This window comes from Pelodiscus sinensis, chromosome 18 (assembly GCF_052426305.1).
Source record: "Pelodiscus sinensis isolate ZL-2025 chromosome 18, ASM5242630v1, whole genome shotgun sequence".
NCBI lineage: Eukaryota > Metazoa > Chordata > Testudines > Trionychidae > Pelodiscus > Pelodiscus sinensis.
The window spans coordinates 12,364,960-12,390,159 of NC_143069.1; the positions used below are offsets into that span (position 1 = coordinate 12,364,960).

The 25,200-nt window shown below is 42.2% G+C and overlaps 1 protein-coding gene across 15 annotated transcripts in view; it reads right to left on the bottom strand.

Annotated features, from left to right (window-relative positions):
• Nucleotides 1–25,200, bottom strand: part of LOC102452695 (uncharacterized) — an 89,816-nt gene that overhangs the window by 27,176 nt on the left and 37,440 nt on the right. For 10 of the 15 annotated variants that reach the window (XM_089770004.1, XM_089770010.1, XM_089770008.1 and 7 more), the window contains 15 exons: nucleotides 24,341–24,361; nucleotides 22,287–22,307; nucleotides 20,219–20,239; nucleotides 17,290–17,310; nucleotides 15,473–15,493; nucleotides 14,089–14,109; nucleotides 12,766–12,786; nucleotides 11,906–11,926; nucleotides 10,603–10,623; nucleotides 9,844–9,864; nucleotides 8,942–8,962; nucleotides 8,573–8,593; nucleotides 8,040–8,060; nucleotides 6,949–6,969; nucleotides 6,259–6,279 (listed from right to left, as the gene is read on the bottom strand). In XM_089770004.1, the coding sequence (XP_089626130.1) occupies nucleotides 6,259–6,279; nucleotides 6,949–6,969; nucleotides 8,040–8,060; nucleotides 8,573–8,593; nucleotides 8,942–8,962; nucleotides 9,844–9,864; nucleotides 10,603–10,623; nucleotides 11,906–11,926; nucleotides 12,766–12,786; nucleotides 14,089–14,109; nucleotides 15,473–15,493; nucleotides 17,290–17,310; nucleotides 20,219–20,239; nucleotides 22,287–22,307; nucleotides 24,341–24,361 (315 nt within the window). Of the gene's footprint in view, nucleotides 1–187; nucleotides 209–2,032; nucleotides 2,054–2,818; nucleotides 2,846–6,258; nucleotides 6,280–6,948; nucleotides 6,970–8,039; nucleotides 8,061–8,572; nucleotides 8,594–8,941; nucleotides 8,963–9,843; nucleotides 9,865–10,602; nucleotides 10,624–11,905; nucleotides 11,927–12,765; nucleotides 12,787–14,088; nucleotides 14,110–15,472; nucleotides 15,494–17,289; nucleotides 17,311–20,218; nucleotides 20,240–22,286; nucleotides 22,308–24,340; nucleotides 24,362–25,200 lie in introns of all 15 variants that reach the window. The other 5 variants (XM_089770009.1, XM_089770006.1, XM_089770003.1 and 2 more) reach the window with 4 other exon arrangements.

Genomic DNA, 25,200 nt, shown 5'->3' on the forward strand with positions numbered 1-25,200 from the left:
TAATTCCGTATGCAGCACATTGATTTCAATTGAATTAAATAAACAGAAAATGATTCCTAACTGATCATTTGGAGTCTGATGAGGTGTAATGGTATATTTAGGGAGTCGACATGATATTTACACATACACTCTATATATTATATATTAGGGAAAGAAAACCAGGGTGTTACTGATTACACAAACTCACCATTTTCTCTCTGCAGTTGCTCTGCAAAAGAAAGAATATAATCAGTCACCATTTCCAGTTTTGGTGTTTAGAATGGGGGGAGGGACACTTAAACTACTAACAGTATGAATAGCATGACGTGGCTATATTCCAGATGGCACATATTCAGTGGGTATTGATCCAACTGAGTATTTGGTCACAGATTACCACCCATCTTAAGTACAAGCGGAACCTCTGTAAATCTGTACTCTTTTTCTGGGTAATGTCCCTGAGGGGTGGTACACCTAGATTGTATACCCAGGTGAGAGGCAGTGTATAAACTTTTCTTCATAACAATCAGCTTTAATCAGAGATCTCTGTTCTTGGGATCCCTGGCCTTCAGTTTGGCACAGCAAGGGCAAATGTTCTCGCAAACATCTGACACGTTGCAAGTGTCTGTCGGAAATGGGCATTGCCTTTGTGCAGGGACACAGAGTTTGAAGCCTGGAGAATCTATCACGATGTAAAACAAAGTTGTTAACTACTAAGAACTAATTAACTAGATAACGTCAACAAGAGAAGGGGACTTGATAGCAGCCTTCAACTTCCTGAAGGGAGGTTCCAAAGAGGATGGAGAGAGGCTGTTCTCAGTAGTGACAGATGGCAGAACAAGGAGCAATGGTCTCAAGTTGTGGTGGGAGAGGTCCAGATTGGATATTAGGAAAAACTATTTTACTAGGAGGGTAGTGAAGCATTGGAATGGGTTACCTAGGGAAGTAGTGGAGTCTCCATCCCTAGAGGTGTTTAAGTCTCGGCTTGACAAAGCCCTGGCCGGGTTGATTTAGATGGGATTGGTCCTGCCTAGAGCGGGGGGTTGGACTTGACGACCTTCTGAGGTCTCTTCCAGTTCTATGATTCTATGATAAGGGGATGGTTGGATGAAATAACATGATCGTGGTAACTAATTGACCATTCATTATCAGTTGGAAATAGGTCAATGGAGGGATGATAGGAGTTGCTATAGGGAACTTTCTGGGTGTCTGGCTGGTGAGTCTTGCCCACATGCTCAGGGTTTAGCTGATCGCCATATTTGGGGTCAGGAAGGAATTTTCCTCCAGGGTAGATTGGCAGAGGCCCTGGAGGTTTTTCGCCTTCCTCTGTAGCATTGGGCACAGATCACAGCTGAAGGACTCTCTGCATGTTGGGGCCTTCAAAGTATTTGAAGGCTTCAATATCTGAGACATAGGTGAGAGGATTATTCTAAGAGGGGTGGGCGAGATTCTGTGGCCTGCACTGTGCAGGGGGTCAGACTAGATGATCATAATGGTCCCTTCTGACCTTAAAGTCTATGAGTCTATGAGCAGGAACTAACTAAGAAACTAAATAATTTCAGAATTGTCAAAAAAAAAAAACGCAACAAAACGGGGAACTGGGGAGCTGTATCTCAGGCCAAAGGCAGTTGAGAAGGAACTGGAGGACTCAGGAAACACATGCATGATGCCTCCTGGAATGCATGGGCCAGTTGGTGCCGTGCATGCGCAGCCCCTGCAGGAACTGCTTCAAAATTTCCGAACGAAGCCCCGGGACGGCACTAAGGTTCAGAGTGGTGCATCCACAGGGACCTCTTGAAGAAGAAATACATTATTTTTCCTGGGAGTTATATTTACTGCTGGCCGCACTCAAAAAAAAATTTGGAAAGTTTAAATACAGATGCCAGAACACAAAATTATCCTCAGAGCCATGAAATAGTCAGTGTTGCTAATTTCAAGCAAACAAAAGAGATCATAAAGTGCAGAGAAGTTGAACTATAAATTCACCCATTTTTACTATACGAGATTAGTGTGTGTTCGCCAGACAATACACAGGAGGAAGGAGACACAGACTTACGTATCGCTATCCGTAGGTTTTCTGAAACAAAACAAATAACCAGTGAGAGTGACAGAGCCTTTTCCAATGCTGACACAGATTGTAGGAGGAACTGAGGGAGGGTTCAGGGCAGTGGTGGTATACAAGAGCAGCCAGGGGCGCCATGCCAAGGAGCTGCTGGAGGAAAAAACCCTCCAATGCACAGAACACGAATACACTTCTGAGTGGAACAGGTGTGAACAAGCCCTCAAAGAAGAACATTTCTCCCTTTTGTAAAGGAGGACAAGAAAACTCAAACAATTTTCAGTGATTTCCCCTGCATCTATTCTTGAAGGTACAGATATCGCTGAATTGGTTTGGACAGCAGGGAAGATGGTGGAGCTAGCACAGGGCTGGCCGTACCATGAGACCAACAGAGGCGGCCACCTCAGGTGCCAGATTGTGGAGGGGCGCCACTAGGACCCAGAATGCAGAATACTGTGTCTGCTGCTAGTGCATATGTGCATATGGGGGCGTCATTTGAGCTCCCTCCCTCAGGGGCCAAATATTGTGGGCTGATCTTGGGCTAGCCACCCTGTATATGCCCCCCAGAGGCCAGTGGGGTTGTACTTGGAGTGGCTAGCTTGTACACATGAACACATGACCTGCGTTAACAATGTGACACAATTTTTGAGCAGCCGACCCAGATAAGAGGTAGCACGAGTATGTCTTAGTGATCTGCTAATCACCCACCCCGCTCCAAGAGCAGATGCAGCCCCCTAGGCAGAGACTTGAGCTTTGCTGATGGAGGTAGAATGGAAATCTTACCTGCTTCTGGAAACTCTTTTTTGATTTCTAAATGTGGACAAGAAACATAAAGCAAAATCTGATTGACTGTGTTGTTCCTTTTTGTTCTTAAGACAGGAAAATTCAGATTACATTTCCTGTACACATTTTTACATCAATGAAAACATTTGGGTCCCTAAAACTATGATTTTTCCCCACTTTTGATCATTTCAGTACAAATGTAACTTCGTTTTGAAATAAAAAAAAACAACCCAAAGTTATACTACTTTCCTGCTTGCTTGGTTTCAATCATCCAGATTTTGTTTCTTTGTTTGTTCGTTTGTTCTCAAAACATATATGTCCTTATGGAAACATTTTGAAAAGCCCTCAGTCTGGTAGTAAATTCACTGGATCACTAGGGAGAATTTCTGGGTTCTATTTCCTGACAGCGAATGTGGAAGTGTTATGGAATGATAAGCCCTCTGGATCATATCTGAGCGAGCCACCTACATCTCCATATAAGTATGAGCAATCACTTAAAGAAGAATTGCCCCAAAGATATTTTGGTAAATCCTAGAGTAGATTAACACTTACAGAGGTTTGCACACTGCAGTGCGGAGCTAGTTGCTAAACATTTCCCTGATAAACTCAGCAACAAAAGCACAATCTGGCTTTGCAGTCTCATCTGACAACCTGGACCAACCTGACTATGGAAATACCCTGACTCTCCTCAGTCCCAGGTACAACACTCACTCACTTCCAATGACTGCAAAAGCAGAAGGATACCGCCCTCTCAGGCTATGTCTAGACTGCAATGAAAAGTTGGGTAAAGGCATGCAAAGATACGTATATCGGAAATGCTCGGCACTATAGACATAGTCGCAGGCATTAAAGAAATCCTGCCTTCGCTGTATTCCTCAATGGGAAAATGACAGACCCTTCTACCTTCAAAGTGCTTTTAAAGGCTACTACAAAAAGTAAAATAGGACGGAAACAAGGAACTTGAGACTAACTAACTAACTGACTAAGTAAAAAACTACTAAGAACTATTAACACTATCCTCACTATAAACTGCCAAGTGACAAACAAATTTCTAACTGAAACTCCCTTTCTTTTTCCTCAGGCCGGAGAGGGAGCACGTCCTAGGTCCGTCTGTAGGTCCGTCTGTGGCCGCGGACGGTTGAAGGAAACTGACGAGCCGGCCCGCGCTCAGCTGTAACAGCGCGAACGGCGCGAGGCAACAGGAGCGCATGCGCAGGCCGGCAGGGCTACTGCTGTGGAAGTTTCTCCGTTTTGCGGCGCCGGGATGGACCCAGCACCTCGAGTGGAGCACCCTCGGGGACACTACTCGACGAAGAAGCTCATGATACCACCTACATGTTTTGTTAGTCTATAAAGTGCTACCAGACCATTTGTTGTTTTTTAGTAATTGAAAGAGTCTTGCTATTATTTACTGAATGAATTGTACGCTATAGTCACTCACAATGCTCAGTCCTTTTGATTTGTACATTTTCTTTACTGTGATATCCGGTTGCTTGAGAACTACGTGGCCTAGAGGATAATTTGGGGTGTTCACTTGAAAATGCCAGAATATAAAACAAAAGTACAAACATAATTGGAAAAAGAGCTAGTACGATATTCAATGGTCCTCTCCTTTCATGGTGTCTTTTAGAAAAGCAGCCGTATTACCAAGACCTGCATTTCATTGATGCTTTAGTGCAGGAAGATTTGCTCTGGAAGTTTAAAAGAATAGCTGGGGATGTAAATGAGCACCAGCTCTCAGATGTACCTCAAGTGTGTCAATGCTATTCACAATGCAAACCAGGGAAACTGCTTAATCAACAGTGGGAAGGATGAGCGAGGTTTAATGATTAATCAATCCTTTTTTTTTCATTCCACAATGCTATGTCTACAGTGCAGATTTCTTGCATAAGAACTTTTTTGTGGAAAAGCACAAGAGCGCCCATTACATTTTTAAATCACTCGATTAATTGTGATTTTTTTTAAATCTCTAGACATCCCTTCTTCAGACCTCGGCTCCTCATTCTCCCTTCTGTCACAGCTGAGAACAGCCCCTCTCCATCCTATTTGGGACCCTCCTTCCGGTAGGTAAAGATGCTATCATATACCCCCTCATTTTCTTTTCTGTCGACTTCATAAGTTCAAATCCATCATCCTCTCCTCATACGTCATGTGCTCCAGCCCCCTAATCATTTTTATTGTCCTTTTCTGGACTTTCTGTAATGCGTCCACGTCCTTTCTGTAACGGGGGACCAAAATTACTTTTTCCTCTGAAGCACAACAGAAAAATTCATATTGAAATTTCCCGTACACATTTTTACATCAATAAAAATATTTGGGTCCCTAAAACTATGATTTTTTTCCCCACTTTGGATCATTTCAGTATAAATGTACCTTCATTTTGAAATTAAAAAAAAAGTTATACTACTTTCCTGCTTGCTTGCTTTTAACCCCCCAGATTTTGTTTCTTTGTTCGTTCGTTTGTTCTCAAAACATCTGTGTCCTCATGGAAACATTTTGAAAAGCCCTCAGTCTGGTAGTAAATTCACTGGATCACTAGGGAGAATTTCTGGGTTCTATTTCCTGCTCTAGCAAATATTTCTGTTTGACTGTTATTACTTCTTTGGGAGCTCTGCACAGGACATGGGTTCTCGGTCTGGGAGCAGCTCTTTGGAGAAGTGTGTTTGAGACCCATTGCTGTATCATGGTCTGGACAGAGTCTCTGCATGGGCTTTGCCCTGCTGTGCCTCTCAGAACCTAAAACTTCTGCACCCATATCCTTCCCCATCAGCACTCCAATCTACCCCGGTAGAAAGAAGGAACTAAACGGGAAGGATTGACAGAGGACTATATACAGCACAATAACAATGCCACTCCATGGTGTTCCACAGCTGGCTGATGAGTACCGCTAGGGATGAAGACAAGATGACAGCGAACGTGGAAGTGTTATGGAACGATAAGCCCTCCGGATCATATCTGAGCGAGCCACCTACATCACCATATGGGTATGAGCAATCACTCAAAGAAGAATTCCCCCTGAAGATACTTCAGTAAATCCTAGAGTTGATTAACACTTACAGAGGTTTGCACGCTGCAGTGCGGAGCTAGTTGCTAAACATTTCCCTGATAAACTCAGCAACAAAAGCACAATCTGGCTTTGAAGTCTCATCTGACAACCTGGACCAACCTGACTATGGAAATACCCTGACTCTCCTCAGTCCCAGGTACAACACTCACTCACTTCCAAGTGATTGCAAAAGTAGAAGGACACTGTCCTCTAAGGCTATCTTTAGACTGCAATGGAAAGTTGGCTAAAGACATGCAAAGATACGTCTGTCAGAAAAGCTCAGCACTATAGACATAGCCGCAGGCATTAAAGAAATCCTGCCTTCGCTGCATTCCTCAATGGGGAAATGACAGACACTTCTACCTTCAAAGTGCAGAAGTTGCCACCAACTTACCCTTCTCTTCCTTGAGTTGGGCTGCAAAAGAACAACACAAACATTTTTCAATATATGAAATTTATTGTTATCAAATTAAGGGACCAAACCTGTAGGCAATGGGAGCCTAGTCACATAATTCTTTGAAGGAATTATTTTTGGATTCAGGAATGCACTTTTCTTTTTCTGAAACACTTACTCTGCCCCAATATAATTGGATAACTCCATGGAAGTTTTAAAATTTCTCTTTCGATGTGTTATGTAAACAAAAAAAAAAGGTTCCAAGTCGCCAAAGGAAAGTAAAAGTTATTTCTAAATTAAAAATGAGAATATTCCACGTTCATTACGGACAAAATTCACCCATTCTCATGGGAAGTTTCTGCTAACATCACGAATGTTGAACATTAATGCAGAGACCTTGAAAGGTACTCCACATTCAGTGGTAAGCAAGCATTAACCTTGTTCCTGTTAATATGTAATGCAGATTTGAACCCTCAAATCTAATTTTACAGAATGAATTAATTCCGTACTAAGCACACTGATTTCAATTGAATTACATAAGCAGAAAATGATACGTAACAGAACTGATATTTTGGAGCCTCATGAGGTAAAATGGATTATTTAGGGAGTGGACATGATATTTACATATATGCGATATATATAATACGTTAGGGGAAGAAAACCAGAGTGTTACTCCTTACACAAACTCACCATTTTCCCTCTGCAGTTGCTCTGCAAAAGAAAGAACATGATCAGTCACCATTTGCAGTTTTGTTTTTTAGAATGGGGGGAGGGAGAAGGTAAAATATGGACACTTAAACTACTAACAATATGAACAGCATGACGTGGCCATATTCCAGATGGCACATATTCAGTGGGTATTGATCCAACTGAGTATTTGATCACAGATTACCACCCATGTTAAAATCAAGCGGAACCTCTGTAAACCTGTACTCTTTTCTTTGGCAATGTCCCAGAGGGGGTGGGACACCTAGGTTGTGCACCCGGGTGAGAGGCAGGGTATAAACTTTTCTTCATTACAATCAGCTTTAATCACAGATCTCTGTCCTTGGGAGCGCTGGCCTTCAGTTTGGTACAGCAAGGGCAATTGTAAGTTCAAAGCTGTTCTCCCAAACATCTGACACGTTGCCAGTGTCTGTCAGAAATGGGCATTGCCTTTGTGTGGGGACACAGAGTTTGAAGCCTGGAGAATCTATCACGATGTAAAACAAAGTTATCTACTAAGAACTAACTAACTAGAAAACGTCAACAAGAACAAGAACTAACTAAGAAACTAAATAATTTCAGAATTGTAAAAAAAAGAAACCCGCAACAAAACAGGGAACTGGGAAGCATCATCTCAGGCCAAAGGCATTTCAGAAGAAACTGGAGGATTCAGGACACACATGCATGATGCTTCCTTGCACGCATGGCCTGGTTGGTGCCACCCATGCACAGCCCCTGCAGGAATTGCTTCAAAATCTGCGAATGAAGCCTCTGGATGGCATTAAGGTTCAGAGTAGTGCATCCACAGGGACCTCTTGAAGAAGAACTACATTTTTTTTCCTGGGAGTTACATTTCCTGCTGGCCATACTGAAAAAAACTTGGGAAGTTCACATACAAATGTCAGAACACAAAATTATCCTCAGAGCCATGAAATTGTCAGTGTTGCTAATTTCAAGCAAACATAAGGGATCATAAACCACAGAGAGGTTGAACTATAAATTCACCCATTTTCTACTATACGAGATTAGTGTGTGTTCGCCAGGTAATACACAGGAGGGAGGAGTCACAGACTTACGTATCGCAATCTGTAGGTTTTCTGAAACAAAACAAATAACCAGTGAGAGTGACAGAGCCTCTTCCAATGCTGACACAGATTGTAGGAGGAACTGAGGGAGAGTTCAGGGTAGTGGTGGTATACAAGAGCAGGCAGTGGCACTATGCCAAGGAGCTGTTGGAGGAAAAAACCCTCCAATGCACAGAACGTGCATACACATCTGAGTGGAACAGACGTGAACAAGCCCTCAAAGAAGAACACTTCTCCCTTTTGTAAAGGAGGACAAGAAAACTCAAACAATTCTCAATGATTTACCCTGCATCCATTCTTGAAGGTACAGATATCGCTGAATTGGCTTGGATAGCAGGGAGGATGGTGGAGCTAGCGCAGGGCTGGCCGTACCATGAGGCCAAGAGAGGTGGATGCCTAAGGTGCCAGATTGTGGAGGGGCGCCACTAGGACTCAGAATGAATGTACATGATATTTACTCATATACGATATATATTATATGTTAGGAAAATAAAACAAGGGTGTTAGTGCTTATACAAACTCACCATTTTCTTTCTGCAGCGTCTCTGGAAAAGAATAAACCTGATCTGTCACCCATTGCAGTTTTTATCTTTTAAATGGGGGATGGAGAACATAAAGTTTGGACACTATTACCAAGACTTGCATTTTATTTATGCTTTAGTACAGGAAGATTTGATATGGAAGTATAAAATAATAACTGGAGACATAAATGCGCATCGGTTTTCAGATATAGATAATGTCTGTATATATTATTGAAAAAGCAAACCAAGGAAACTGCTTCATCAAAATTGGGAAGGAATAATGAGGTTTAATAATCAATCTATGCTTTTTCTTATTCCACAAGTATTCCACATATTTATAATTCAAAAGCATAAAAAAAGACACAGACTTACGTATTCTCCTCTGCAAGCTCCCTGAAAATGAAACAAATCTTTCATTATTACAATTTAACTTCTTGTAGTAAAATGGCCAATAGTGGATGTACCCAATAGTGAAAATACCAACTGTATTGGTTTTACTGGAATAAATTTATGAGGAAACAGGTGAGACTTTGAACAGCATCAAATTTGAGGTCTGAAGGAACAACTCTTATCATCTATCACTCAGGCCAGAGAATTTTCCCAAAATAATGCCTTTCCATGGTAGAGCCAATATGTGAGAAGCACATTCACTTCTGAGGGAGACGTGAGAACGGCAGTGGCATATAGCAGCAGCCAGTGGCACCACACCAAAGGGCTCCATGCCTGACGCCGATGGAAGGTACAAGAGGAAAATCTTCCAATGCTTGTGCCTATGATGCATGTATATCTGATTGGAACATCTGATCAACAAGCCCTCAGAGAAGAATTCATCCATCTTTAGTACAGAAGGACAAGAAACACAGAACAATTTTCATGAATTAACTGTTCCTTGATTTACTGTGCATCCATACTTGAAGCTAGACATATGGCTGAAGTCGCATGTACAGCATGGAGGACAGTATGGGCTAGTCACCCTGCGTATGTATATACGACGTCCAGGTCAAACTTCTGCTGATGGTTAATCAGAGCAGGATAGAATCCTGAGTCTCTGTTGATTTCTGTCATTCTCAGGGCCTCTGCAATGGGCTCTGGAATATCTCCTCTGCACACTGCTTTGCAGAAAACTAGCAATTTCTCAGCTCTGTAATGCACTCGGATATACAAATGATCCTGTGGCACAAGAGATCCCCCAGCCACACAAGTGAAAATAAAACTTTCTAGTTGCATGTGGCATCATCACATACCATGACTGGGGTGTAATTCAGATAACTCACCATTTTGCTCTTGGAGTTGCTCTGGTAAATAATCAAGAAGAAAAAGGAAAGAGAAAAAATAATTAATTTATATCTATGTATTAGCAAGCTGCAGAGTGAGAACAACAATCTTTATCTCTTGAGTCGCACAAATAATTACCATGGTGATGTTGAGGAAAGAGCCTTTCCCAGCTAGTCATTCTGTGAGGTTAGTCACTTGCCCATTCCCCCCCCACAGAAGACTAGATGAAAGATTAGGTCCCAAACATATTTAATCATATTGGTAAGAACCTTCGTGGTGATGATTAAACAGACAAGAAGTGAATAGGGTGCAAATCTAAAATGGGTGCCAGAAGCTCTGCACATGTGTGGTTTCCCATTTTTATGGAAGTTGATTAGGAAAGTCTATTCTGCCTCCATCCCTGAGGTAGGAGGTGGAGCATCTCTATAGGCTCTGTTATTACAGTATCGCAACAGTGTCAGCTCTGTCCTGCCTCACACCCCAGAGGTTTTTCATTCAGTGGACATGTTCAGTTCCTGGAGCATATGAGTATTTTCCCTCACATGCCCTTCTTGCACCTCTCCCCCTCTGATTTTCTGTGCAAACAGCTGTGAGATCTCACCTCCCTGACATACCACAATTCCAGAGTATCCTACAGACTCTCCCCTTCCCAGAGTATGGGAGCATCTCTACTACAGATAGCTCTCTTGGAAACAGTTGGAGGAGAGGAAAAGTCTGATATCTGATCTGTCACTATGCAGGAATTTAGGCCAACTCACCATTTTCTCTCTGGGATTCCTCTGCCAAAGACAAATGGGGAGGAGGAGAAGAAAACAGTTCAGTGTTTGTTCCTTGACTTACAAATTAAACATGTTGAATGAGATCCTTGCTTTCTTGAGTAACTTAAACATTGTCCATGGGCAGTAAAAGGCAAAGAGCCTTCAACTGCTATACATTGCTCTGATTAATTCTATGGACATCTTCCTAGATAGTAGAAAAACAAGTTTCTGTACTTATTTCATTATATTAAGCATGACAACAAGTCAATAAAAGAAGTGGGTGTTCACCAGACTATACAGAAGAGAAAAAAGAGAAAGACTATGTATAGTCATCCATATGTTTTCTGAAATAAAACCAATATTCAGTGAGAGTGATGAAAACTTTCATGGATAAATGGTCAGGCAGAAAGGTGATTAACCATTGAGACTATAGGCTAAGGGCTGAGCTGTATTGCCTTGTGTGTGCAATAGGACGAGCAACAGTAGCAATATGTGTTATCTCCAAATCGTTTAAACAGGCCCCTCCAGTATTCCCAGCTCTAGAGATCTCAGGAACAGCGAAAGTGCGTAATGACATCCCAATGAAGAGTAAGAGCATGCCAGTCAGAAAAATTCATCTATTCTCAGGGAGAGAAATGCCTAAATACCTAGTGCTAGGGGCTTGAGATGATTGTAGTTCACTAGACCAGTGTTTCTCAAACTATGCTCCGCAGAGCCCTAGGGCTCCACAAAACATTTCTAGGGGCTCCACAAGGTTGACAAACTGGAAACATAGAAAGGTACAACACATACAATCAGTGGACCGTTGGGGCTCTGCATAAATTTTTACACATGTAAAGGGCTCTGGAGCCCAAAAAATTTGAGAACCGCTGCACTAGACTATATAAGAGAGAGTCAGCTGGAAGGTTCCAGTGGTAGAAAGTTGACATAAATGTATGTGTCTTTCATGTTGAGGGTGGCATACTAGTTGCATGGATCCAATAAGAGAATGATGGTCACTAGGGATACCATGAGCAATTTCAAACTCCTCAGGTATTGGCTGATGCCCTGCAGATGGACTGTGGGTCATCAATGCCTTTTGGGTATGGGAAAAAGGAAATAGCAGGTGTAGAACTCCTTGTCTCTTTACTTCTGAGCGACCTCCTCACTGACCCTAATATGAGGAGCAAGGTCTCAGCTCTGTGATGCACAAGGGATTCCAAATCACAAGGGACCCCTTCAGTCACAGTTGTTTACATTCAACAGTCTAGCTTCATGTGGGACTTTCAGAGCCCATGACTAGGGAGTAATTCAGAACACTCACCATTTTGTTCTTCGAGTTGATCTGGGGAAGAATCACAGAGAAAAGAGAAAGAGAAAAATAATTAACGACCGTCTATGTATTAGCCAGCTGTAAAGTGAGAATGGGACACTTTAGCCCTTGATTAATACAAATATTCATGATGAGCAGGAAAGATTCTTTGCCAGCTAGTCATTCTAAGGAGTTAGTCACATGCCCAGTTTTCTCCACAGAACACTAGAAGAGAGATTAGTTCCCAAACATAATTAACAATTTCAGCAATAACTTTCACAGTCATGATTAAATGGGAAACAAATCAATAGGGCACAAATCTAACTTTCCTAATATGGGTGTCAGCAATTGACAGAGTCATGATATTATATATTGAATGAATTCTATTCTATATTCAGTCACAATGTTCAGTCCTTTTGTTTGTACACTGACTTTACTGTGATATCCATTTGCTTGAGAATTACATTGCCTACAGGATAATTTGGGGTGTCCACTTAAAAATGAAAGAATATACAAGAAGAATACACAACAAATATATAAACATAATTGGCAATGAAACTAGTATGACACTCCTTTACTTTCATGGTGACTTTTGAGAAAACAGCAGTATTACCTTGACCTGCCTTTCATTTATGTTTTAGTGCAGGAAGGTTTGGTTTGGAAGTATAAAATAATAACTGGGGATGTACATGAGCATCAATTCTCAGATATAGCCAATGTGTGTACATGTTATTGAAAAAGCAATCTGAGGAAACTGCTTCATCAAAAGTGGGAAAGAAGAGTGAGGTTTAATGATAATTCTATCCTTTTTTCATTCTGAAAAAGTGCCACATATTGGTAATTCACATGGTTGAAAAAAGACACAGACTTACTTATTCTCTTCTGCAACTTCTCTGAAAAAAAACCATACATTTTTCCTTATTACAATATTTTTGTAATAAAATGGCAAAGAATGAATGTACTCAATAGTGAAAATACCAACAACAGTATTGGTTTTATTGGAGTAAATTTATGAGGAAGCAGGTGAGACTTTGAACAGCATCAAATTTGAGGCCTGAAGGAACAACTCTTATTATCTATCACACAGGCCAGAGAATTTCCTCAAAATAATGCCTGAACATTGTAGAGCCAATCTGTGAGAAAAACATTCACTTCTAAGGGAGGGGTCAGGACAGCAGAGATATATAGCAGCAGCCAGTGGCACCACAGTATGGGGCTCCATGCCTGACCTCGATGGGAGGTGCAAGAGGAACAAATTCCAACACTTGTGTCTATGATGAACTTACACCTGATTGATACGGATGTCAACAAGCCCTCAATGAAGAACTCTTTTCTCTTTAGTAAATGAGGACAAGCAACACAGGACAATGTTCATGGATTAACTGTTCCTTGATTTACTGTGCGTGCATACTTGAAGCAAGACATATGGACAGCAGGGAAGACGGGACAAGCTAGCCACCCTGTGGCTACGTCTAGACTGGCATGATTTTCCGCAAATGCTTTTAACGGAAAAGTTTTTCCGTTAAAAGCATTTGTGTAAAAGAGCATGTAGATTGGCACGGACGCTTTTCCGCAAAAGCACTTTTTGCAGAAAAGCGTCCGTGCCAATCTAGATGCAGTTTTGCACAAAAAAGCCCCGATCGCCATTTTCACCATCGGGGCTTTTTTGCTCAAAACAGTTTTTAGCTGGCTACATTAGCCCTCTTGAGCAAAAGCATTTCTGGAAAAGGGCTTTAGCCCGAGCAGGAGCAGCATAGTATTTGCAGAAGAACACTGACAATCTTACATTAGATTGTCAGTGTTCTTGCGCAAATTCAAGCAGCCAGTGTAGACAGCTGGCAAGTTTTTCCGCAAAAGCAAGTGCTTTTGCGGAAAAACTTTGCAGTCTAAGCGCAGCCTGTAAGTGTCCACCATGTCCAAGTTAAACTTCTGCTGATGGCTAATGAGAGCAGGATAGAATCCTGAGTCTCTGTAGATTTCTGTCATTCTCAGGGGCTCTGTAGTGGGCCCTGGAATATTTCCTCTCCGCACTGCTTTGCAGAAAGCTAACAATTTCTCAGCTCTGTAATACACTCGGATATACAAAGGATCCTGTGGCACAAGAGATCCCCCAGCCACACAAGTTAAAATAAAACTTTCTAGCTGCATGTGACATCATCACATCCCATGACTGGGGTGTAATTCAGATAACTCACCATTTTTCCCTTGGAGTTGGTCTGGAAAATAATCAAGTAGAAAAAAGGAAGGAGAAAAATAATGAATGTGTATCTATGTATTAGCAAGCTGCAGAGTGAGAACAACAACCTTTATCCCTTGACTAGCACAAATATTTTACCATGATGGTGAGCAGGAAAGAGCCTTTACCAGCTAGTCATTCTGTGAGGCTAGTCATTTGCCCATTCCCCTACACAGAAGAATAGATGAGAGATTAAGTCCCAAACATAGTTAATAACATTGACAAGAACCTTCCTGGTGATGATTAAATGGAAAAGAAGACAATAGGGCTGAAATCTAAAATGGGTATCAGGGCTTGAAAGAGTCATGATAATATTTATTTAATAAATTATGTTGCATTTGCACTCATAATGTTCAATGTTTTTCACATGTACATTTTCTTTTCCATTGAATAGAGAGCTAAAATCTAACCACTGCTGTAGCAAATTAGACAGTTCTCCATGTGTCAGTTGATTTGTTCTTGTTTTTTCAGAATATCTTCTTAATGGACATTTCTTTCCTCTCAACTGTCCCAGTATCATATCCCAATCTGAATCATGCAGTGAAAGACAAACTGCCACTGAATACTATCCAGACTTTTTTCAGTCCCAGTTACAAAACTCACTTCCCTGTGACTGCATAAGCTGAAAGATCCTGATCTGCAACAGTTAAAGAACCTACTTCCCCAACATCCCTCACTGATAAAATGACCCTTCTCCTCCTTGAATAGGGCTACAAGAAAAAAGAAAAGGTCACTTCTCAATATATGCACTACATTCTTATCAAATGTGATCCCAATGGATCAGGATCAAATTTGGGGCCAATGGAAATGTGGCCACTTCAGTCTACTCCTCGGAATGAAGGGTCAATTCTGAATTCAGCAATAATTTTATTTCCTGAAACCCCTATTCTGCTCTGACATGACTGGATGGAATTATTTTCTCATGGCGCTTTTCTTTAAATGCACACATTTCCATGCTGAATCTCATCTATTTATATTTATCTAGAAATGTGTCCATTGGGAGAGAACCCAGAAGAGCTTGGTTCTATTTTCCTGATCTATTAAATATTCCAGTATGTCTATCACCACTTCCCTTGCATGGCAATGGCTACAGAGCACCCTCCAGGATCTCTTCGCAACATATGGCTTCCCATTCTTATGGAAGTCGATTAGGAAAGCCTATTCTGCCTCTATCCCTTCGGTAGGGGGTAGAGCATCTGCATGGCCTCTGTTATTACAATAGCACAGAAGTGTCAACTCCGCCCTGCCTCACACCCCATAATCTTTCCATAGTCTCCTCAGACAGATGGGCAGTGCAATGGAAGCATCTCTGCAGTAATTTTTCGGAAAGTAGGCCCACTCACCATTTTCTCTGTGGAGTTCCTCTGCAAAGGAAATGGTAGAAGAAATTATTTTAATATTTATTCCTTGACTTACAAATTGAAGAACATGTTGAATGAGATACTTTCTTTCTTGTGTAACAAATATTGGCCATGGTCCATGAAAGTCAAGGATTCTTCATTAGCTATTCTGGTTAATGGTTAATTTCAAGATAGAAGAAAAATAAGCTGCTAATATTGCTTTAACATATTAAGCATGACAACAACTAGTTAGTAAAGGAAATGAATATGACAGGATATACTCCTATGTTAATCTTTTTTGTTGCTTCACAGAATTGTGTAATTGAAGAGAACTTTAACAATGTCTCCTTGGATTTATTCTGTGATAAAGGCACATGGACTGCATATTATCCATGAAGAGGTAACATTTCCCTCATCCATCTGATTCTAACTGAAACAAAGAGCGTGTAGATGACATAAGCTCAGCGTGTATTCACGAGACTGTACATAAGAGAAAGGAGACACTCTAGGTTTTCTGAAACAAAACAAATATTCAATGAGAATAACATTTCATCATTAAAAGGCCAGTCAGAAATACAACTAACCATTAAAAAGCTATAGGCTAAGCACTGAGATGTATTGCCCTGTGTGCAATTAGTTGGGACAGCAACGGGAACAATATGCATTATTCCCTTGTCGCTCAAAGCAGTCCCTCCAGTATTTCCAGCTGTATGGTGTCAGGACCAGCTAAAGAGCCTGTGACATCCAGGTGAGGGGAACAGCATGGTACTCAGCCAAAACCACCTCTTTTCTGGTAGAGAAAAAGTTTGAATGAAAGGTATAGTTTGGCTATGGCTGAATGGAGAGACACTTGGCTGGAATGGGGGATGAAAAGGTTTTAATGAGCATATCTCACATATTACCACTATAGACTATTTGTGCCTGATTGTCCCAGACCTGTAGTGGGGAAGGGGAGAGAGTTGCAGCACGACATTGCCAGGGGCATGTTCCATTTGGGATTGTGTGCTAAGAGGTAAACAGTTCCTCCTGGATCTGAACCATGTAAAAGAACCAGGCACAGACAGCACCCAGATGCCAGGGACCAGGGAGGCTGGGAAAGGACTCTGAAAACAGCCTGTTAGAGAAACCCCAAGCCTACTGAGTACAGAAGATCTGCTACTCGGGGTATGACCAATGGTCCATCTACATCAGTGCCCAGTCTCTGACAATGGCCACCACCAAACCATCAGAGAAATTATCAAAATAGAGTAAATTTGGAATCAACCACCCATATCCTGCCCTCCTTGATTTTTGTATTCAGGGGTTTAGGGTCACCCTAAAGATGGACTTGTATCCCTTGGGCAATCTTGGCCAACAGTCATTGATGGAGTTCTCCTTCATTAACTCCATTCCTTTTTTAGACTTTTCCCCTTCAGAACATCCCCTAGTAATGAGTCCCACAAATTAACCCTCTGTTTTGTGAAAACAATACTTCCTCTTATTGGTATTAAACATAATATCTATTAATTTCACTAGGTAACCACTGGGATTTCTTCTGAGTGAAAGATTAAGTAACAAGTCTTACTGACTTTTTCCACACAATTTCTGATGTTATATATTTCTGTCATATTCCCTATATCATGCCCCTTTTCTAAAATGAGCAGCCCTCATCTTTTTAGTCTGTACTCCTAATGCTTGATCATCTCTGTTGTACTTCTCTGTATTTATTTCAAATCTAATATATCATTCTGAGATGAGGATAGCATAACTAAATCTTTTTTTTATTGTACAACAGTTCTACATGTTGTAATCCACCTGCATGAAAAAGGACACAGACTTACTCATTCTCTTTTTCAAGTTCCCTGAAAAAGAAGTGAAAAAAGTGAAAATACCCAAAATAATATTTGTTTTATTGGAGTATATTTATGAGGAAGCCGGTGAGACATAGAACAGCATCAAATTTGAAGCCAGAAGGAACCACTCTTATAATCTATCACAGTCCAGAGAACTTCCCCCAAATAATACTTGTCGATGGTAGAACCAACTGATGACACACACATTCACTTCTGATTTATGACATTCTAGTTACGGAAAGTCTGCCATAAATTTATACACAATTGGAATGGCTAGTGCCTTCAATGTAGTTTACATCTTATTTTCACTCTGAATTCCCTTTTCTTCGGTTCTGGACATTGGATGATGTTAGACCTTTCCCAGCTAGAGCCTATTATCATATGTTTGCTCTCTATGTAAGTACGGGGAAGTCTACACTACCCCGCTAGTGCGAACTAGCGGGGTAATGTATGCATACCGAACATGCAAATGAAGCCCGGGATTTGAATTTCCTGGGCTTTATTTGCATAAGCCGGCCGGCGCCATTTTTAATGCCGGCTTGTTCCACGAGGCGTACAGATAGTTCGGAATGGCTTGCTAGTCCGAACTATCTAGCCCATGCCGCGTATAGCCGCACGGCACGGGGTTCGAACAAGCCGGCATTTAAAAATGGCGCCAGCCGGCTTATGCAAATAAAGCCCGGGAAATTCAAATCCCGGGCTTCATTTGCACGTTCGGTATGCATACATTACCCCGCTAGTTCACACTAGCGGGTTAGTGTAGACATACCCTACTTCTAATGTGTGATTAGGTCACATCTTCACTTTTTTAAGCTACTTGTAATGAGCTCCTTGGGTACGTCTAGACTACATGCCTCTGTTGACAGAGGCATGTAAATTAGGGTGTGTCTAGACTACCTAGTTTTGTCGACAAAAGTGGACTTTTGTTGACAAAACTATACCAGCGTCTACACTACCGCTGAGTTCTGTCGACATAACGTCGACAGAACTCAGCAGATTTGTCGATGCTGGTATACCTCATTTTACGAGGCATAACACCTTCTGTCGACAGAACTCTGTCGACAGAAGGTGTTATTGCCTGAAACATTGCGACCAGACTACGGAGCTTGCTTTGTCGACAGAACTCAATGTGTCTGGACCCTTTTTGTCGACGGAAGTTTTGTTGACAGATATTGTCGACAAAACTTTCGTCAACAAAACGCGGTAGTCTAGATGTACCCTTAGACATACCGACATAGTCAATGAAGTGGGGATTTAAAAAAAATGGTTTCACAAGATATAAGGAATTGGACGACAATGGCTTTCCTTGTTGACTGATTCCTGTCTTGACTGCCGTTTTGAGCCGACAAACAGCTGAGCTGGCACAACGTGGTGGCCATTTTCATTCTAATGAAGCGGGGGATATTTAAATCCCCGCTTCATTGACTATATCTGTATGTCTACTTTACATGCCTGGCTACGTCTAGACTGGCATGATTTTCCGCAAATGCTTTTAACGGAAAAGTTTTCCGTTAAAAGCATTTGCGGAAAAGAGTGTCTAGATTGGCACGGATGCTTTTCCGCAAAAGGACTTTTTGCAAAAATGCGTCCGTGCCAATCTAGACGCGCTTTTCCGCAAAAAAGCCCCAATCGCCATTTTCGCGATCAGAGTTTTTTTGCGGAAAACAAATCTGAGCTGTCTACACTGGCCCTTTTGCGCAAAAGCTTTTCCGCAAAAGGACTTTTGCCTGAAAGGGAGCAGCATAGTATTTCCACAAGAAGCACTGATTTCTTACATGAGATCGTCAGTGTTCTTGCGGCAATTCAAGTGGCCAGTGTAGACAGCTGGCAAGTTTTACTGCAAAAGCAGCTGCTTTTGCGGAAAAACTTGCCAGTCTAGACACAGCCGCCTCTGTCAGCAGAAGCATCTAGTCTAGACATACCCCTTGAGTCTATCACTATAAGGCATGCTTTCTAATACTTTAATCTTTCTTGTCATTCTCTCGGATGCTCTCTCAAAATTAGCAACTTCCATTTGTCACTGCGGATGTAAGAACTGAACACAGTTGCACAGCAGCATAGGTAAATACAGAGCTATTATAACCTCCTTAATTCTATGTAAGAACATTTCCATGGCCTTGAGCCAAGTCCCCGTGCAACCAAGGGTTTGGTGAGCTCCAAGGAAAAGGCGTACAGCTTTGCTGAGACAGAAACTCCATCTATTACTATCACAGATAAAAGGTGTGGGAGAGGTCCAGTCATGTTTCAGGAAAGGGGAGTCACGTGCTGAACTGCACATTAGGAGGAAATCCTGCTAACATTGTGCCATGAGGGGTTAACTTCTATTTTATGGAGAAGGAAATAGAAAGTTGTGACTCAGCTGAAATAGGTTTTTTTATGTAAAGGTTTGGTTTCTTTTTTCCCTTGTCCCTTTTTTTAAACACACACATTCCCATGCCGAATCTATTGTATGGTGTTTACCTAGAAATGTGTCCATTGGGAGACAGCCCAGAAGAGCCTGGTTCTATTTTCCTGCTCTAGTAAACATACAAGTAAGAGTATCACCACTTCCCTTCCATGGCATTGGCTATAAAGCCACCTCCAGGAGCTCTGCACAACACATGGTTTCCAAAATGTTTTGGAAGTAAATAGGGAAAGTCTATTTTGCCTCCATCCCTGAGGTAGGAGGTGGAGCATCTGTAAGGGCTCCATTATTACAGTATCACAACAGTGGCAATTCTTTCCTGCCTCACACTCCAGAGGCTTTTCCTTGAGAGGATGTGTTCAGTTCCTGGGTCATGTGAGTATTTTCCCTTAAAAGCCCTCCTTGCACCTCTGCCCCTCTGACTTGCTGTGTAAACTACTGTGAGATCGGTTGGAGGAGAGGAAGAGGTCTGATATTTGATCTGTCTCTATTCAGGAATTTAGGCCAACTCACCATTTTCTCTCTCGAGTTCCTCTGCAAAGGAAAAATGGGGAGGAGAAAAAAACAGTTCAGTGTTTGTTCTTTGAATTACAAATTGAACATACTGAATGAGATCCTTGCTTTCCTGAATCAGAGGGGTAGCCTTGTTATTCTGAATCTGCAAAGCAACGTGAAGTCCTGTGGCACCTTATAGACTAACAGATTTATTGGAGCATAAGCTTTCATGGGCAAAGACCCATGCATCTGGTGAATTTAGCAAATTTAGGACTCCTCGTCGCTTTTGTTTTCTTGAGTAACTTAAAAATTGCTTCTCGGTAGTAAAAGGCAAAGAGCCTTTCAATTGCTGTACATTTTGCTAGTTAAGTCTATGGACATCTTCCTAGATACAAGTTTCTGTTCTTGCTTCATCATATTAAACATGACAATAACTAGTCAGTGAAGGAAGAGAAAAGAGACAAAGACTTTGTATAATCATGAGTAGGGTTTCTGAAATTAAATATTCAGTGAGAGTGACAAAAATGTTCGTAGTTACAGGGTCAGGCAAAAAGGAGATTAACTATTAAGGCAATAGTCTCTGACCTGTATTGCCTGAAGTGTGCTATCTGTGGGGTCAGCAACAGGAGAAATATGCATTATGCCCATGATTCCCAAACCAATCCCTCCAGTTTTCCAGCTGTAGGGATCTCAGGACCAGTGAAATTGCATTGTGATTTCCAGTTGAAGGATAACTGTGTGTTTCTGAGCCAAATTCTCCTCTTTTGTGGGAGAAAAATGCCTAAATATCTGTCATGGAGGGATTTAGGTTGTCCATTGCTAACTTCAGTGTGTAACAGATGCTCTGCTGGAAGATGGGATTAAAAAGTTCTAGTGGTAGAAAGGTGATATACATACATGAGTCTTTGTTCTACCGGTAATATGGAGTGGTGTTGAGGGACCAATAGGCCTGCCAATGCCATATGATGTCCTGCCCAGAGTATCTCACACCAGAGTTCTTTCCCAGCACTATTTCCCATACAAAAAGGGGGGCCACAAATTGAGCATGCACCCAGTATCTGACTGTCTGTCAGTGAAAGTCAAAAACTGGTTTCCATTAACAACTCTTTGAGTGTGAATTCACGCTCTGCACATCTTACAGTTCTCGGATTGGTGCTCATAACAAAGACACCTCAGGTACGTTTCATGAGGATCACAGTTTGGCATAAACTTCTTGCAGATATTGCAAGACTTAAAGCCTTGGGCTTTCAGCTTGCCCTGGTGCCATGGAGGGGTACTATAGGTGGGTGATGCCTGTCCACTCCTAAATGCTAAGTTTTGCAGTTCAATAGGGATTAATTTACGGCTGAAAATGATTAATTAACAAATAGTTCATAAAAAAGTTTTGCTCAGAAGCGAGAGGTTTGTTCAACGTGAAAGAAGGAGACCCTTCCAATGCACCACAGATTTTATGAAGGAACTGAGGGAGGGGTCACGGTGGCAGGAGTATATTGCAACAGCCAATGGCGCCATGCCAAGGGGCTCCATGCCTGATCCAGACAGGAGCTGCTAGAGGAAAAACTTCCAACACTTGTGCCTATGACACCTGTATACCTGATAGGAACATCTGACCAACAAGCCCTCAAAGAAGAACCCTTCTCTCTTTTGTAAATGAGGACAAGAAACACAGAACAATTTTCACTAATTAACTGTTCCTTGATTTACTGTGCATCCACACTTGAAGCTAGACATATGGCTGAAGTCTCATGGACAGCAGGGAAGACAGGATGGGCTAGTCTCCCTACATATGTATCTACCACGTCTAGGTCAAACTTCTGCTGATGGCTAATCAGAGAAGAATGGAATCCTGAGTCTCTGTTGATGTTGACCATTCTCAGGGGCTCTGTAGTGAGCCCTGGAATATCTCCTCTCCACACTGATTTGCAGAAAGCTGGCAGTTTCTCAGCTCTGTAATGAACTGTGATTGTGATGTACAAATGATGTAGTGGCAAAAGAGATCCCTCAGCCACACAAGTGAAAATACAACTTTCTAGCTGCATGTGGCATCATCAGAGCTCATGGCTGGGGAGTAATTCAGAAAACTCACCAATTTGCACTTGGAGTTGCTCTAGAAAATAATCATGAAGAAAAAAGGAAGAAGAAAAATAATTAATGCGTATCTATGTATTAGCAAGCTATAGAGTGAGAATGGCAACCTTTATCACTAGACTAGCACAAATATGTACCATGTTGGTGAGCAGGAAAGAGTCTTTACAATTAGTCATTCTATGAGGCTAGTCACTTGCCCATTTCCCTACACAGATGAGAGATTAGGTCCCAAACATATTTAACAATAAACTTAAAAAACAACAAATATAGACTAACAAAACATGTAGATGGTATCATGAGCTTCTGTGGGCACCTTCCTGGTCATGATTAGGTGGACAAGAAGTCAATAGGGCATAAATCTAAAAGGGGTATCAGTGCTTGAAAGAGTCATGATACTTTAATGAATTATCTTGTATTTGCACTCACAATATTCAATGTCTTTCACATGTACATTTTCTTTTCTGTTGAATAAAGAGCTGCACTAGCCAAGTGCCTATGACTTTACTGAGACAGAAATTCCACCTATTACTGTCACAGATAAAGGGTGTGGAAGAAGTTCATCCATATTTCAGCCAGCACGGGGACCTCCTGCTAGCATAGTACCCCAGGGAGTTAACTGCATCTCCTGGAGCTGCATCTACACTGAAGGCTTTTTGCACAAATACAGTTTTATGGAAGAGTTCTTGTGCAACAAATCTTCCACAAGAGTGCTTCCACACTGCCATGTGCTTTTGCGCAACAGATGTGCTTTTGCGCAAGAGCATCCATGACAGTGTGGATGCTCTCTTCCACAAGAAAGCTCTGATAGCCATTTTAACTGTAGGGGCTTCTTGCACAAGAAATTAATGTCTACAATACCCTCTTATGGAAGAGCTTTTGTGCAAGAGGGCTTATTCCTCGTGGGGAGAGGAATAACTCTTCCGTAAGAAGCCCTGTTTTCCGACGCTGTACTGTAAATTTACTTGGGCAAGAACACACGTGCAGTGTAGACAGCTGGCAAGTTTTTGCACAAGAAAGGCTGTTCTTTCACTAGAAGTGTGCAATATAGACATAGCCCTAGAGTTTCTAGGCATGGAAGAGGACAGCACCCTCAGTGCTGTGCTGCCAGGGGCAGGGAGAATAGGACTCTGTCATTGCAGATAGGCCCAGAACCCCTGCACTTGCTGCCTGGCTTCTAGCAGAGTTATGCTTTCTATTGGGATTCCTGGATGCTCTATGCTCTGCTGTGTGAAGGGAGCTCCCCACTCAGACAGGGAGCATGGAATGAACATTCCTTTCAACTCCCAGAAGGGATTCCCATGCAAAGGGATGCCCCGGTCCTTCTCTATCAATCAGTAGCCTCCCCAGGAATTGAAATTAGGGGGGGATTTTGAATTTAGAAGAGGGGAGGGTCAGGGCTGATGAGGGGTGACACCGTGAGGGTGAAGGTTGTCTGTATGGCACCATAGTTTACAAAACTGGGGGGGTGTTGGAGAAATTCAGGGAGCGGGCATACATCCCCATAGGGGGTGTAGGGAAATCCTTGCCAAGGCTTCGCCCTTTCGGGAGTGTATTAAATCCCGCAGAGTTGATTAACTCGTATCGAGGGCCACTTGGTGCATTCTGGAACTAGCAGTTGAACATTTCTCTGATAAAAGCGCACTGAGAAACCAAAGCCAAAGCGCCCTTCCAATCTAGACACTGCTTTACCAAACTAGATGTGTGCCAGCTGGTTAGTTCTGGTTTTAGCAGTGTTCAGGGGGCAATGTGCCTGCCAGTGCTGTACAGTTTGGGGCTGAGAGTTTCTCACACAAGAGTTCTTTCCTGGCACCATTTCCCATATCATAATGGGGGCACTGTGAATTGAGTATGAACCTAATGTGTAATCCAAGGCTGTACGTCTAAGAGCGGCTTTCCTATTAACAGCTGTTTAAGTCTGAATTCACACTCCTTCCAGGTATAGGGCTTGAAAGATCTGCTCATCATACAGTAGTTAGACTGGGGCTCTTGAAAATCATGGGAAGTGAGGAACAGATTTGACCTTCGACTATTCAGGAAAGGAGGCCCACTCACCTTTTTCTCTCTGGAGTGCCTCTGCAAAGGAAAAAAAGGGGAAGAAAACAGTTCAGTGTTTGTTATTTGACCTACAAACTGAAGATGTTGAATAAGACGCTGTTTTTCTTGAGTAACAAAAATAGTGGCCATAGTCAGTGAGGATCCAGACTAAAAAACTAGTTCGAATTAGCATTTTGCTAATTCGAACTAGCATGTCCACATTAAGTGGACCCTGAACCGGGCTTAAGGATGGCCAGAAGCAGTGCTGGCAGGGCATCAGAGGAGGACTTAGAGCGTGGCATTGAACAAAACTGGGGGAGACTGGGAAAAGGAGGTGGGAGAGGGGAAGAGAGAGGCTGGGAGAGGGGAGGGCAACTAAAATGATCAGGGGTTGGGAACAGGTCCCAGATGAAGAGAGGCTAAAGAGACTGGGACTTTTCAGCTTAGAAAAGAGGAGATGGAGGGGGGATAGGATAGAGGTCTCTAAAAGCATAAGTGGGGTGGAGAGGGTGCATACAGAAAAGTTCTTCATTAGTTCCCATAAAGAAGGACTAGAGGACACCAAATGAAAGGAATGGGTAGCAGGCTTCAAACTAGTAACAGAAAGTTGTTCTCCACAAAGCAAAGAGTCAACCTGTGGAACTGCTTGCTGCAGGAGGCTGTGAAGACTAGAACTAGAACAGAGTTTAAAGGGAAGTGAGATCAAGTCATGGAGGTTGGGTCCATGGAGTGGTATTAGCCAGGGGGAAGGAGTGGTGTCCCTGCCCAAAGTTTGTGGAAGGCTGGAGATGGATGGCACGAGACAAATGGCTTGGTCACTGTCTTCGGTCCATCCCCTCCAGGTTCCCTAGGGTTGGCCACTGTCGGCAGACAGGCTA